General features: G+C 40.0%; 1 protein-coding gene across 2 annotated transcripts in view; it reads right to left on the minus strand.

Annotated features, from left to right (window-relative positions):
• The window catches only part of DNAJC5B (DnaJ heat shock protein family (Hsp40) member C5 beta), a 30,738-nt gene extending 19,719 nt beyond the window's left edge, over nt 1–11,019 (minus strand). For both annotated transcript variants that reach the window (XM_007061440.3, XM_027823871.2), the window contains exon 1: nt 10,897–11,019. In XM_007061440.3, the coding sequence (XP_007061502.1) occupies nt 10,897–11,003 (107 nt within the window). In that variant the 5' untranslated portion in view covers nt 11,004–11,019. The remainder of the gene's footprint in view (nt 1–10,896) is intronic.
• Between the last annotated feature and the right edge of the window lie 5,626 nt (nt 11,020–16,645).

Below are 16,645 nucleotides of genomic sequence, written 5' to 3' on the forward strand. Positions count from 1 at the left end.
GGCCTGGTACTCTTGTGATGCATCCTCTTCCCACCCCTCCAGAGAGGACAGAAAGTGATGCATTGTGGAGTGTGGCTGTCTCCCAGGGAGTCCATCTTTTAGAGGAGAACAGGAGCAAAAGGCACCAAGACTACAACTCCCCTGAGGCAGAGCTGCACCATTTTGAATTGAAATATTTTGGTTTTCGGCATTGTAAGGAAACATTGAAATTTTCCACACTCTTGCAGTGCATTTTGCTTTGTGGAAATTTTTTGTATAAAATGCAGTTTTGATCAGCCCTGCTTTTGTTGCTTTGTCGTTGAAATAGTGATGCATGTGGAAAGTGTGATTGTGCTGGAGTACCTGCCTTTTACTCCTTCAGAGCTGCAACCCATGAATATAGGTAGAAAGCCCAGAGAAGAAGGGGTCTCCTTACACCCTCTAATTAACCTGTACAGACACACAGGAAGGGTTACAATCTGGGCTTTATTACTTATGTGGTCATAGGCGCCGGGGCTGGCGCACCCACGGGGAAAAATTGGTGGGTGCTCTACACCCACCAGCAGCCAAGCTCCCCACCCCACCACCCCGCCCCAGCTCACCGCACCTCTGCCTCCTCCCCTGAGTGTGTCACGTCCCCGCTCCTTCTCCCAGTGCTTGCCGCCGTGAAACAGCTGTTTTGCAGCATAACAAGCTCTGGAAGGGAGTGGGGAGGAGCAGGAATGTGGCGCACTCAGGGGAGGAGGCAGGGAAGAGGCGGGAATTTGGGGAAGGGGTTGGAATGGGGGCTGGGCAGGGACGGGAGGAGGTGGGGCAGGGGTGGAGTCGGGGCGCAGCTGGGGAAAGGGGGGGCGAGCACCCACCAGCGCCAGCAGAAGTTGGTGCCTATGTATGTGATAGCTACTGAAGGACCAGAATCTAAAAATATTGAAAAACTTGGTGAAAAACTCTTTCCAAGATCTTAGTGTGAATTTCCATGTCACCAGGAGCATGAATGGGCATTGGGATTAATCTGTCTTCTCATCCCTAACTGTAGGTCAGGGTAGAGTTACATTGGCAGGACCATGTGCAGAAGCTTTCCCAGCCAATGTCTGTGCTGTAACTGTCCCGTAGATAATCAGAAGGAGATCTCAATATTCAGGGCTATCAATCTGGCTCCTTTCACCAATATCATATTTCTTCACAATTAAGAAGAAAACACCCTGGAAAACAAGGTAACCACTAACCACAAGTGACTTCATAGCCATTATGGAAGCCAAGCCTCAATGTCTGTTTTAAATGAAATATCCCATGATTTGTTTAAAAAATATTTGTTTTAGTGTCTACCCTAGACCCCAGAAATATAAACAAGTTCTTTTTAATTAGAAACCTTTCTAACTCTTTATTTCCCTGGTAAATTAGCTGATGCTAAATTGCAAAGAAAATCATGGAGCGGTACCTATGTCATGTTTATTAAAACGAAATTTTCCCCTAGGCGGTGTCATTATGGTGAATACCAATTTAATTAATAATGGCAAGAAACTTACAATCAGGTATTGCTGGTTTTTTACACTGCACTGAAGACTAGTTCAACAGCAGGTTTTTGGACTCATGAAACAATTAGCATAAGATAAGTTTAATTAAAAGAAATCTAAGAGCCTGACTCATCATTTTATCTTGCAAGTATTTACAACTATTCCATTAAATGTGAATCCCTCTGACATTTCCACTTTATTCAGAAGCAGTCTCTGTTTTCCTGTAATTACTAATAAAGATGGGTAAAGCACCACTGTCAGTTTTACCATCCTTATTTATGTTCAGTGCAAAATAAAATCCACCTCACTTTGCATTCTTCCATGACAACTCTCCCCTTCTGGGACTAAAGAATGTTTCCTTTCCAGAAAGTTAAATGTAAAAACAACAACAACATGAGGTTTGCTATACAAGTCATTTGATGACTTCTGGGGCCAAAATGTATTATGTCAAATGTATATAATAGATTACATTAATTACATAAGCGGTTATGACATCAATGGGAGTACATTGGTTATAAGTCAGCACTGAATTTGACCTTATAGGTCTGTTCACCCAGGATGTCAAAAGTCTAAGCTGTGGACATTCTCATCCTTCCCCCCACTAGTCCCCCCACTGTGAATATTTTAGAAGAGTAAAAATGGGGTAGAGACTTCATTCATGCACAGTGACATCTTTATTTTGTCCAGCTGAAGGCTACCACAGCTAAACCCTGATCTAGAATTGACGCTCTGCATGTGTGCAGGTGTCTCCTCATGTGGAGTTAATTGGAGGATCAGGCCCTAATTTGTATAAAATAAAGAAAGTGCAGCTAACTCTATTGATTACATATGGAGGTTGGTGTGGATGCTAATGGTGTAGAGTTGTGTGTTACTGCTTATAGTGATGATGTGGGATTGGTGCGCAGGTGTATGCACTGAGATTGGGCTGTGAGTGGAATCTGAAAGCATGCATGTGGTGTACACATCCAGGAAGAATAGTGGAAAGAGACAGAGTGGCAGGGGATGGGAAGAAATGACATGGGGGCCTCACTTCAACTTTTTGCTTGGAGACCCTTCCAAAAATTGTCACCTCTCTGAGTAGCAAGAGTAGATGGGAGTGTTAAACATCACATGACAGGCCAGTGATGGGATACTCAGCATAAGGGAGAAGATGGCCATGTGTTACCAGCAAAAATGAGACTGAATCATATTGTCACATGTGAGTGACTAAAAGTAGCTGACTACAGCAGGTATGATGTGTTGACTAATAGATGCGGGCTACATATAATACATAATATAGAGTTGTTTGTCCACTCTGACCCCATAATCCTTTTCAGGGTCGCTGCTTTCCAGCATGTAGGTCTGGCCTGCCTTCTCTGTTCCTTTTGGTATGACCTTGTACTCTGTTATATTAAAACATATTGTGTTTGAACGGGTCCAGTTTACTATACTTCATATGACTGCCTTATCTTCGTCATTAGTTTCCACTTTGCTAGTCTTTGTGTCATCTGCACATTTTACCAGCAGGGATTTTATATTTATTTTCAGATCACTGATAAAATGTGGAATAGTATCAGACTTAGAACTGATCCCTGCAGAAACACTAGCATTCAGTGATTTCCCATTGACAACTACTTTTTGAAATCTGTCAGTTAGCCAGCTCTTAATCCATTTAATGTGTGTTTCATTGATATTTTTAGGACTAAATTTGTAATGAGAATGTCATGCACCACTAAGTCAAATGCCTTAAAAAAGTCACTTTACAACCACAGTAATATATTGCATCATGTACACTGTTGTTCAGTAAAAGGTCTACCAGATGAGTGATGGTAAACTATCTTTGACTTTGTACATACTATTCTTATGCAATGAATATGGCTTATTATTTCTTACTATTTAATTAAAACACATCCCAGTTTTATTGGTCTAGAACAGTCTGAGATGAGTCTTCTTAATTCTTGACTTTTTCCCGCAAGACAAACCTATAACCCTAATAAGAAAAGGAAGACTTGTGGCACCTTAGAGACTAACAGATTTATTTGAACATAAGCTTTCGTGTAGCTCACAGAAGCTTATGCTCAACTAAATTTGTTAGTCTCTAAGGTGCCACAAGTCCTCCTTTTTTTTTTGCGAATACAGACTAACACGGCTGGTACTCCATAACCCTAATGCAATCTGGAATTTTAATGGTTCTTATGAAACCAAAATTCGCATTAGTGTGGTATCTGAGTCATGGTAGCATAAGCCAGGTTCCTCTTTTCAAAGCACAAAGAAGGTGTAAAGGGTTTTTGAAACAATTTGTTTTTATGAGGCATCTGACATACAGTGACAATAGTTACACAAGCTCTAGTGAAGTGGTCTGAAAAACTGTGAGTAAAGTGCCTTGCAGTTTCATTACATTTCACAGGTTTTTAACTTAACAATGTTGTGATGGCTTTATTCCACATCCCTGAGTACAAGAATGATATTCTCGGTGGGCTCTCAGCCTGATTAAACATTTTGAATAACTAACAGAATACTAATGTGTCAGTTAGATGGATCTGAATGCCTTCTGCAGCATTCTATTACCCTAATCAGCAGAGAAAAAATGCGGGGAATATTAATAAAAACCTAAGTGTAACATACTGATTGTTGTATGAAAATGCTGTAGATTTTGTGTTTAAATAAACTTTATACAAGCCATGCTTGGAAGATATGTATTTTTCTGTTAATAAAACAAATCCCAGATAATAAAATAATTACACAAATTATATTTCATTCATAGAAATGAATGTAAATTACAAATGGCATTTTAATTATAGTTTTGATAGAAGTCAGTGGAGGGGACTTGTGGAAGGGCTTTGCTTTTTGCAGACCAGATGGGTGACTGCCATGCAATTTCCCTCTAGTTTTTTCTGGTTTCACAGATATTCATTATTATGTATAATGATCTGGACCCTGTAATTAAACTAACATCCTTATCCACCATATGTGAATCATTCCTTGCCTGAGGGGGGAAAAACACTTTGGAGACCGGAGTTCCTACCCAAGGAGTTTATTCAGCTTTGTACCCTCAGGAGGAAAGGCTTCCACTCAGCTTTGGAATTAATATGGTTGTGACGCACAGCTAGAAAGGGTTAAACATCCTGCAAAATAAGTAACCCACAAAAGACATGTGGGGAGATAATGTTAGTGTTTTTGTGTATTTACATATGTATGAGTAGGGTGGACAATGTAATCAACTGTCCCTGCCTATGCTGTATTCTAATAATTCAGAGGTCAAAAGAACATCCTATCATGTAAATAAATTGTAAACACGGGATATCTCAGTATTCATCTCTCTTTGAAATGTACTGTGAATGGTAGAGGAAGAAGCAAATGACCTTATGTTAATTTGTATAGCTAAGTACTGGTGATGGACCTCCTTCAAGGTCATCCTATTAACTATCTTTTGTTCCCCAAGGAATTCCAACTTGTCAGAAGACATGAAATTGTATAAAAGATCCTTGGGTCCTGATTCTGTCATCTCAGATCTGCTTAGATTTCATCAGGGGAAGTTTGAGTTGCAAGACTGAGGTCCCAGTTATGCTGGTACACTCTGAATATGAGATTTGGACATTGGACTATGATCTATGAACTGAATTCTAAAGGAACTCTTTGCAACTTCGAAGCTCACTATCTCTGCTATGAATCTGAACCTTAATAAATTGAACTCATGTCTGTATGTGTATTGATATTTTAACCATACTCTCTCTTTTGTGTTTTAATAAATTTTAGTTTAGTTAATAAGAATTGGCTGTAGCGTGTATTTGGGTAAGATCTCAAACATTCATTAACCTGGGAGGTAATGTGTCCAATCCTTTGGGACTGGTAGAAACTTTTCTTTTATATGATGAAATAAGATTTACAGAAATTTTCATCATATTTGATGTGGGTACCTGGATGGAGGCCTGAGGCTGGATCACTTTAGGAGAACTGTGTTGTTTGGACTTCTGAGTAACCAGTAAGGTAATAAAGAAGCTGTTTTATGCTGTCTTGGTAAATCTAAGTGTTGGAATATCCACCAGCTTTATGGGGATTGTCTGCCCCATTCTTTGCAGTTCACCCTAATTGAGTGATCACAACTGGCTCCACACTAGGACCCCAATCACAATGTTTTTTGGCCCCATAAACCACACAGATCTCAGATTTGCCAAGTCTAGAACCATCCATGTAGGGACTATGGGTGAAATCCTGGCCTCTCTGAAGTCAATGAGAGTTTTGCCACTGACTTAATGGAATCAGGATTTCACCCTTTTGTGTCTCCACACCCAGTGTCCATGATACTTTTAGGAACCATATTGCCCGTGTTTTTCTGCTACTCACAACTCCCAAATCCCCACAGGGTCACACAGGGTGTTCCAGTGCGTGTTGACCCACATCACATAATATAGTATTGATTTGGGTCATCACTATCAAATGCATAGATTCACTGTGTGGTGAGACAGATGGATTCACAGATACTTATCCCATGTCCCACCCCACTCAAACACACAATGCAAAAACCAATGCAGTAATGTTTGCCTGAAGCTGGTAAATATTTGTAAATGAGCGGGAACCCCGGTGTACCCTGCAGGGCAGAAGCCCGGAACCCTGGCATGCCCCCTGGGGCAGAAGCCCCAGCGTTCTGGGAAATACTCGGGGAGAAATTAAGCCCTGATGGTAAGGAAATGTAGAGGGAAGAGTAGAGGAAACACACACAAAAGGAAAAGAGAGAGAAAGAGAGACAAGCAGATGGGGAAAGAAGAGAAACAAGAAGTGACAGTGGTGACCCTAAAGGTGAGGGTAGTTTTTCACTGAGCGATGTGGAGACAATAAAGCACTGAACAAATAATAAAAATGATGATAACTAAAAATGTAGGTATTAAATAAGAGCTATATTCTAGTCTTGATTTTTGTGCAAACCTCCCACTGGGATCAATGGGCTGTGGACTGAGGGGAGAATGTAGTCCTAAATGTATGCCCTGGGTACTGATGATAGAAAAAAAATTACTTAATTAATTTCTCTGTGTTACTTAGAACTAAGTCAAGAATAGTCTCTTCTCTTCCTTGCTGTAGATTTACTTGGCAAGAAGCAATTGTTAAAGGTGTCAAGAAATTGATTCTCAAAATCTTGTTCCATTGTGACGTAACCATGTGACATTTCTATCCTTTCTTAATAAAACACAGGAAACACCTCTGTAATTTGTTCATATATTTTAAAAGAAGCTGACACTCAAACCACTTTTTACACATGGTGATGACTTGGGGCATACGCTGATGCTAGCCATGTCTGCAGCTTTCTGAGATGCAGCCTGCATGCTGAACTACATAGCTGTCATGTGACTCAGGAGACTGACGCACCTGCATGCCGTGGTGAGAGGGTATGCTTTCGGCCACAGACCTAGATCCCATAACGTTTTCAACCTAGTTTGCAATAGAAAGGCCTTGGCCTTCGAGGAGTTCCAGTGAACTCTATTGTCTGTACTGGTTTCAGGAATGATTTGTCCCAATTTACATAGGAGTCCCAGTGCATTGTACGTGGACAGGATGGTGGATATGCTGGATAGTACTGGAGCCTTGGCCTGACCTCTGATCAACCAGTCAGGTACAGGAACACACGGACACCTAATTTTTGTAGATGCGCTGCCATTACCACCATGCACTTCGTGAACAGCCAAGGAGCAGCTGGCAGACCAAACAGAAGCACTGTGAACTGATAATGTCAACCATTCACCACAAATCTGAGAAAATTCCAATGGTCATGGTGTATTGTGACATGGAAGTAAGTGTCCTTTAAGTCGAAGGCAGCGAACTAGTCCCCCTGTTCCAGGGAAAGAATAATGGAAGCTAGGGTAATAACGTGGAATTTTATTTTCTTCAGGAATTTGTTAAACTTTCTTAGATCTAAAATAGGCCTGAGGCCTCCTTTTGCCTGAGGAACGAGGAAGTAGCAGGAATAGAAGCCTTTCCCCTGAAGTACCACTGGACTTCTTCTGTGGCCCCTGCCTGAAGAAGACACTGGACCTCCTGTTGAAGGGCAATCTTGTGTGTGTGGTCCCTGAAGAGGGATGGGGAAAGGGGGGTAGAAATGAACTGGATGTCATATCCCAGTTACATCATGCTTAAGACCACCCACCGCACCACCACCTCCTCACCCTCCCGGTTTGATGTTAGGTAAACCCAAACACCTAGGAAGTGGAACAAGTGATTGGTAAACAAAAGGTGGGAAATTGTTGGAACTATGGGAACTGGTACATTGCTTTCAACCAACCCCATCAAAATGCCTGTTTGGATGAGATGACTGGACAGGATGAGCCACTGATGCTGAAGAGGCGGACATTGGAGGGTGCCTTCCATAATCCCTGCCCTTTTTTCTTAGCAGATCTTGGGATCAGGGAGCAAAAACTTGGTGACTGTATGGCTGCTGTGGATGAAACCACTTTCTTTTCATGGGCGGGATATAAATTCCAAGGGATTTGAGTGTCACCCTGGAATCCTTAAGGCTATGAAGGCTGTCACCCATTTTTTCCCAAAAAGAAGCAAGGGACCTTCAAAAGGGAGGTCCTGGATAGTCTGTTGGACATCTAGGGGTAGCCCAGGTGACAGCAACCATGAATACCTTTTCATAACAATAGCTGATGCCATGATTCAAGCAGCCAAGTCTGTACTATCCATACTGCCCTGGAGAGCAGTCCTAGTGACCAGCTTATGCTCTTCAGCCATTACTGCAAACTCCTATCTACAGTTCTCTGGTAACTGGCCTTAAATTTTATAATGTTCTCCCAGAGGGTGAAATCATAGTGACTCAGGAATGGCTTTTGGTTTGCAAATCTGAGTTGTAGACTCCCTGAGGAATAAAGTTTGCAACCAAATGGATCCAGTCTCTGAGTCTTTGCCTTTCGGTGTCAATGCTTGTTGTCCGTGTCTTTCCCACTCATTGGCAGCTGCCACCACAAGAGAACTGGAGGTGGGGGAGATGAGAGTAAAAATGTTCATACCCCTTAGAGAGCACAAAGTACCTCCTCTCAGCTTGATTTACTGTGGGGCGCAAGGAAGAGGGTGTCTGCCAAAGATCCTTGACTGGCTCCAGTATGGCTTCATTAATTGGCAGAGCCACCCTGACTGGGGGTTGCCGATACCAGAATGTCCACCAACTTGTGAGAGCTTTCACACACCTCTTCTGCCTGAATGTTAAATAGCGAGGCCACCCTTCTCAAAAGATCTTGATAAGCCTTTCACAGCTGTGAGTCACTTGACAGCTCAATAGCCTCACCTGGTGACAAGAACAAGAAAGCAACAGGCATCTGAGGTAGTGGTTGGTATATGACTTGTGGTGGAGAAACTGCCAGAAACTGCTTGGTACTGGTCTCAGTACCAGGTACCAGGGAATGATGCTCTTGATGCTGATGTCTCGAGTGCATTCTCCATGATAGCAAGCAGGACAGTTGAGGGGGGGTCTTAGCTGGCGGGAGGAGGCCCCATGATGTCCAGAATGCCATTGGTATGGGCTGGAAACCCATCCTAGGCTGGACCATTGACCCTTAGAAGGAGGCCAAAGCTGAGGTTGCTGCATGGCCCATGCTCCCAAAGCTTTTGTGGGGGTGGGTATGCTCCCTGTCCTGAATGGGATATAAGTGACCTCACCTCCAAGTCTGAAGAAGAGCCAGATACTTCTGACAATGGAGGAGCAGATCCATTTGGGATTGATGAGAGGTAGCCTGAGTCCAGGGATGGTGGTATCAGGGAAATCATTGTAGGCTTTCCTCTTGACAGCATAGGCTTTTGCAGAGGCCTTTGATAATAGTACCACAGGATCTCTTGATTCATTGAAGTATGAGCTGTGGGCATCAATACCAGCTGCAGACCTTCTTCTGCCGGTGATACCACTACTGGGAGGCTAAACAGATCCCTTGCGGCTGTGCGGTGGTTGGGAGCGGCACCACTTCATGGCTTGGCAAAAGTCTTTCAGGGGATAGCCTCAACAGACCTGGCACAGGCTCTGGAGGTGGCCATCCACTCTTGGCAGGCAATGAGTGTTCCAGGAAGAGCCTTGCCAGGATGGGTTCCTGGCCCAATCCAGTGTCTTTATTAAGACCATAGTCTTATTTATTTATGGCTTATTATAACAGTCTGTAACCCACTAACCCCGCTTTTTGTCCTGTGCCTGCAAGGGTGTTAAGAGGCCACTTCACCCTGAATGGTCCCTTTGCATATGTGATAACTACTTATGCTAAACTCTCTGTTTGATCTTATATTTATCTGTGACTCTCTGAGTACCTTTCCAGACCTGAGGAAGATCTCTGTGTAGCTCAAAAGCTTGTCTCTCTCACCCATAGAAGTTGGTCCAATAAAAGACTATTTTTGAACATTTTGGCCATACAGTAAGTTATTGACGTTGGAGGGCCTGATTTTACTCTCATTTTTACACCCCAATTTACACCATGTAACTCCCTAGAGTTAGTAAATATTAACTTTTTAATGATTTTGTATGATAAACTCTTGTAATTCTTTTATATGCTACCCAAAATCCTTTTTATGTTGTGTATTGATACGTTTAGTGTCCTACATCTATTGAAACTAAAATTCTTTATCTTTCAGTTGAAACTAATGGGTGACGGGAAAATGAACTCAATAACAGAATGCATGTAATCTTTTAACCCTATTTACTCTGACTTTAATGCAGTCCAGGTGTCCAGGGAAGAGACCCCCCAAACTAATGAAAAAGCATCTGTACAAGTATGTTATAAGCAAAACCGAATGATTGATAAGGGATACTTCTTAATGCAGATGGGTTCTGTAATGGATGAAATAATGACCCCATTGAAGGATGTTTTTAACTCATTAAGAACTGTCAATTGTCATAGCGGTTAGTACTTATGACCAGATTAAAGATTCCTTTTTGCTCATCAGTCAGGTAAACTGTGGACCATAAAAGACATTCCATTAGTAATTAGGAAAACAGACTATATGATAAAAATAAGGATGGGAAAGTATTTTCCCCTCCAAAATGGAGTTTGTCTCACACCCTATAAAAGGATAGAAGGTTGGGAAGTTACTTTGGAGTGCAGATTATATTGCCAGCATCTCACCAGTTACAGAGAAGAGAGACACAGAAGCCATCTCTTTACCTTGCACCAAAGGTAGTAATGTATCTATTCTTTCTGTATTCTGTATAATGCTGTATTAATCTTTGATTAAATAATTACATTTGAGCCTGTTATTTGACTATCTCAAATCATTATTAAATTCAAACATGCAACAATGGATTTCAGTGCAGTTACTCCTGATTTACACTTCTTTGAATAACTGCTTTTTCTAGGATCTGTTGCCTGGACAGTACATATAATATTGCAGCACGATAAAACCTATGCTGTTGTGACATAAAACATTTTTGTTGCCTGTGTTTTAGACATTTCTTAAATACCTGTAAGATTTCTTAATTTCTTCATGTGTTGCCCCCTTCTCCAGAGCCAGAATTTCATATAGTGCTTCTCCTGATGTGGATAAAGCCCGTTGCCTTTGTTCATCCATCTTATCTGTGCATTACCAAGACTACTGAGGGGGAAAAAAAGAACAACAGGGATTGCAGATGTAGGGATAATATTTCTTATTGTTAATTTGAATAAGGTTTAATTAGTTTGTAAAGTTACTTTCTAAACTATTTTACATGTAAGTAAATTTGAAAAAGCATATACCTTTCCAAAAAAGCCACAGACCCTTCCTCTCCCCCAAAATACATTATTTTAAAGTGATTTTCAAAATGGCCCCCCCAAAATAAAAATGCTTGGGTTAGATGCCGAATGTCCCAAATAAAATGCCTGGTCCTGCTCTCAATTAAATTATTAGCAAAATTCCCATTAACTTCAATGCATGCAGAATCAGGCCTGAACAGAGTAAAAGGACATTTCAGGATAATTGTTTAGTTTGTTTTCCCCTTCTCTTTCAAGTCCTACAAGTATAATTGAACCTTCCACTAAGAGCATTGGCTTCTTTCAAAGGGATGTTAGCTTTATATCACCCAAGTCACCCTTTTTAGAGCAGATTTCTGACCACTTTTTGCTTCCTGAGCAGCACAAAGTGACTAGACCAGAGGCCAAGGACTGAGCCCAATGGACTATATTATAAAATTAACCTTCTATAGTAATCTTATATGTGTGAAAAGCTGAAGTGAAAGTAGGGTCTCAGCTTCAAATGTCATGGTTGTGTCTTATGAATTCTGCCAGAATTATTATACTATAAGAAGTCTGTGACAAATTTGTTACAGGGCCCCTCAGCTGCATGGCATGAATGAAGGTTAAATGTAGACTAGTCACTGGATGCACTGCTATGCAGATCAATCAGCCATTACCTCATTCCTCCTGCAGGTAGAATTGGCAGCCAAACTACCATCCACAGAGTGGCTTCACAACCACTTCGCAGCATATGAGGAGGCGTGCTCCTGTTACCTGAAGAATTTCTTTATATGTTGTTGGCACCTATACTTGGATTTGGTGTTGAGGGAAAGATCTGCCTCTTTGACAACAGAACAGCCACAACAAAGCTCTGATCACAGCAGACTATAACCATAAGAAATATCTACAGTGAGTTGTGGGCATGCTTTGGAGATAAACATTTCTGAGAACTAAAAGATTAGTGTGTAAACTAAAAGTACTACTCTGCCATTTCTCTCTTCTCACTGCTGAGCTAGAAACATTATCTGGCCTTTATTCATATATTATTTACTAGGCTGCATTTTGGTTCAGATTCAGCTTTGTAACAAATTCAAACTCTTTATCTGTATTCAGTTGTAAAATAAGAGCAAGCATGCCATTAAAAACAAACAAACCCCCCGCCCCCAAAAAACCAACCATCATGTTGGTCAAAAGGTTACACAAGATTACACACAAAAGTAAACTAAACTATGTAATTTTGGCAAAACCTATTTGATTTCCTTAAGGAAACATTATTTACATTTATGATTTCTTTTCATGACTTCTTATTCAAATAAATAAAAGCAAGGTTCAAGATCCTGTGAATTACTGAAATTCAAACATCCAGCTGAAATAAATGTCATGGTGCAAAAGTACCCATTAAATGAATTGAACATACTAAAAAAATTAACCATTAAAGAATATGTTATTTCAGGCCTAAAATATTAATTTACTAGCTGCATTACAGTTCTATTTGTTAAGAATCACATGGCTGTAAACATGTTTAACATGACACTAACATTGGGACCCCATCCTGCTCATGCTCGAGTCAATGGGAGAAGGATAAGGCCCACTGACATTATCAAACTCTCATAAGCAGACAACAATATAAAGTCACTGACCTACAACACGATTTAAAAATTCCATTACCCTAAGCTGGATACATTGCACCACAGCAGAGGCAAAAACCAATGGTAAATTAAGATGGATCTTACTTTAAAGGACAGCAAACTAACATAATTTGTACTTTACTCACAAAGCACTGTTTTAATATTTTGTTATTGTCACTAAATTTTCAAGAACTTGATCAGCTGTGCAAACTTTGAGACACTAACAAAGTCATCCTGATCATCCTTCAGTTGTAATCAATGGAGTTTATGCCTACTTACTCTTAGTTATCCTATAAAAATATGATCATAATAATAATAGATTTAGATGATTAAAAACAGTCAAATCCAGTTTTCTAGAGCAAGTTAAAGTTTTTTTATTAACAAAGATAAAGATAGGCACAGTTCCTATTTCAGTACGAGATCCTATACCCTATCACTGAGATACTTTAGAATCCTGTTTTTAGAATGAAATATTTTTGTTTCAATGGAATAAAGAAAGGAGAATATTGTTTACTTCCATGAAAGCTGACACAATATTTAAAAAGAGGAGTGAAATATTGGTAAACAATTATATATCTCATTCTTATTTAAGATAATATGACTTTTAAATTACTACATTTTCAACTTATTTAGATTTATGTTAAGTATTTATGACAAAAAATAAGCTATTGTGGTTCTAATAACGTATCTGTTTCTAAAACTGCTGGAACAAAGTCTTATCTAGATAACATGATCAACTCAGTGTCTTGACAATTTTTGTTAGTGATCTATTAACTCAGAAGGAAAGAAAGCAAGAACCAACAGAAGAAAGTGTTTCCATACCTGAAGCACTGTCCTATACAAGAAGGCTGCTGCTTTTCATCCCTCACATTCAGGGTTAAACAGGTCATTGGAGTCTGGTTACTATTTTTTTTGTTAGTCTAGTATCCAATTGGTTCTCCCCTCTGGAAGACCTCTGAAGAATGAATAAAAAATTCATGAACATAAAGGTTGCTATTACGTGACAGCCTATGACACCAGAAATATACTATATTCATGTTTGATTATGTTTCATCCCTTGTTGTGCTGTGTTCAGCTCTAATAGATGTATTGAGTTTGTTGGGTTTCCTCCATCAGTGTTTTCAAGTTGTCTAGACACTGAACCCTCACTTTAAGACTCATTTTTCTAATGTTAGCGTATGATTTCACCACATATTCACTTCCAAAACAACACTGGTGATGTGCTACAGGGGGTGCTCCTCATTAAAACTCCATAATCAAACAGAAGGGAGATTTGGCATGACTTCACTGCCTCCGTTGGAGCCCACCTCTTGTTTGCCAGAGATACCTTTTTCCGTGGAGCTCATTAAAAAAAGTCTGAAGAGTTATTAGTTTGTCTTTGGAATGGAGCAGATTGAACCAAATGTCAGGTACAAAAATAAATAAATAAATAAATAAATTCCCAAAGGAGGGCATCCTTGAACTCCCTGAAAGGTCTTTACCCCTCATATATTTATATAGACTGAACTATATGAAATATGGGTTACAGTCTTGCAAATGGATTCTTGGAGCCCCACTGAGGTCATAGGCCAGTAAAGTCAGTGCAGACAAAGATCTAACTGCCTGGATCCAACTGCAGGAATAGAGCTATACTCTCTGTATATTTCAAGGACAAAGTATAATAATTTCCAGGAGAGATATATAATATCTATTGGTGTAGTGGTGCTGCCTTCCACCTTGACTGTGGTTATTAGAAAGTGTGTTTATTTTAAAAAAGGAAGCAAGATTTTTACATTCTCCTTGTACTCAACTGTATTGTTTTTCTTCAAACATTCCACTGTTTTTCTTCAAACATTCACCCTAGGATAGGGACCAAGCTTGGAAAATTTCAACCTGAAAGATTAAAGTTTCAGATATTTATGGGAGACTGAAAATAGGGTTGGAATGATTTTTAAAAAAACTTTAACTACAGCAGATGCTGTCACTCCTGTTATTTTGTATAAACACACAAAACTAGTTTGTCCATTAAGCTTGCTTGTTTTCAAATTTCAAATGATTTTATGTAAAGACAATTACTATAGACTGAATATATTTTAGAAAGAGAGAAAGAAAGAAAACAAGTTTAATAAACTGGTTATCCATTGGCCCGGTCAGAATAACATACCTTATCACATAAATAACTTTTGCCAGAAATCTTTGGAATCCTATGAGTTTCTTCATACATCCTGTTATCAAGAAAAATATTACCATTATTCTGGGTTAAAAGTTAAACATATTATTCTGTGTGATTACAGCTCCCTCTAGTGTTAAAATCTACCTTTGTAAACTTTAATAGTTGTTTCTTTTTAACACCATTTTTAGGTGTTTTTTGTTTTTAGTTTTTGTGATGGATCTCCCACCAGAACAAACTTAGCCCTACAAGTCTAGGATTTGCCCATTGGCAATGTCGTATATCCCAATCACTGTCTCAATAATCTTTGGACCACTCAGCATTTCATAATCTATCAGAGCTCTTTAGTTCCTGATAACATACACCACTTTGAAGTGTAAGACATGTAGTCTAATATCTCACTTATATTTCAAATTAGATATCATAGGAGACTCTCATTTGCATATTAACTTCTGACAAATTTGAAAAGTGGCCAAAACTGGCTTTAGGTAGCTTCTGACGAGTGCCGTGTCATACAAGCAGAAGCAGAGCAAATCAAGCTGAATCCTCTTCCAGCCTGGCCCTTCCATTTTCCTTATACTTTCCCTGGTTTGTAACAGACTAATAGGGTATGAGCCTGGACCTGGTAAGAGAGATAGAAAGTCACTGGCATCAAGTATTACATGCCCACTGCCTGACTAAACCCTTAGGTCATTCTCCTCCCTGGGCAAGGAGAGAAGAGAGAAAGGACAGCCTTTATCTCAGTTTTCTCAGCATGCCTGATAGACAATCCCAGGCCTTCCTACTCCTGGTTTCTTCTCCCCAGTCCTATGATAAAAAGGAGAGACGATACCCTTGGTTTTACAGAGACAGGAATCTGAAGAGTGAGATAAGAGGTAATGGTGGTGGTATGTGTGAGGTGACTTGAAAAGTAAGTGATCTGCATAAGTGTGGGGGGTGGCCAACCTGGGAAGTGAGTGGGTAGGTGGATTTTTGCAGGTGATAAATGGTGGTTTGTATGGAAAAAGTGACTGAAGCATGAGTGGCATAAGTCATGATGAGGTTGACTGCTAAGAGAATGAGGCTGACTGCTAAGAGAGTGAGAATATGGGGGAGTGGAGTACGCATTGGTGCTGTGTACTAATTACTTCAACAACCGGATTCCTAGAGTGGAAGCTATAATGGACGGGATACTTTTGGAGCTTCTTACTGGCCTTACCTGCTGCCCCTCTATACCTCAGTTACTCACTCACTCACCTGCATTGTTGCCCCTACTTTTGTTACTTCGCCTTTGATCTTCTGGTAAGATATATTTGAATATAAAAGAAAATGATCAAAATTTATTATAAGGGTTACAGAACTGTTACAGGAATTAAAAACATCATTTTGACAAATGCTTATTAAACAAGTTTGTTAAAAATAAATAAGGAGAAGATGGCAAATGGTGGAGATTGGTGAAAACATGGAATGAGGATCTCACTTCTGCACTTTTGACTCAGTCCCACTAAACCCTGACCCTGGCCTAGGAACCGTGTTTGGCTTTACAGACAATGATGAGTCTGCAAAGCAAGGAAGTTCATAGTGGCTATAACTAGCTGCCCTTTTTTTATTATTATTTCCTCTCTTCAGCTGAGCTCTGCTTAAGATGTGCTTGAGTGTTTGTGCTCTTATTGAATTATATTGCAAATTATTTAGGAGATTATCTCAAAATCCTCTGAAAATGGAGAATTATTCTAAGGCACTTAT

Source organism: Chelonia mydas, chromosome 2 (genome assembly GCF_015237465.2).
Source record: "Chelonia mydas isolate rCheMyd1 chromosome 2, rCheMyd1.pri.v2, whole genome shotgun sequence".
Taxonomy (NCBI): domain Eukaryota; kingdom Metazoa; phylum Chordata; order Testudines; family Cheloniidae; genus Chelonia; species Chelonia mydas.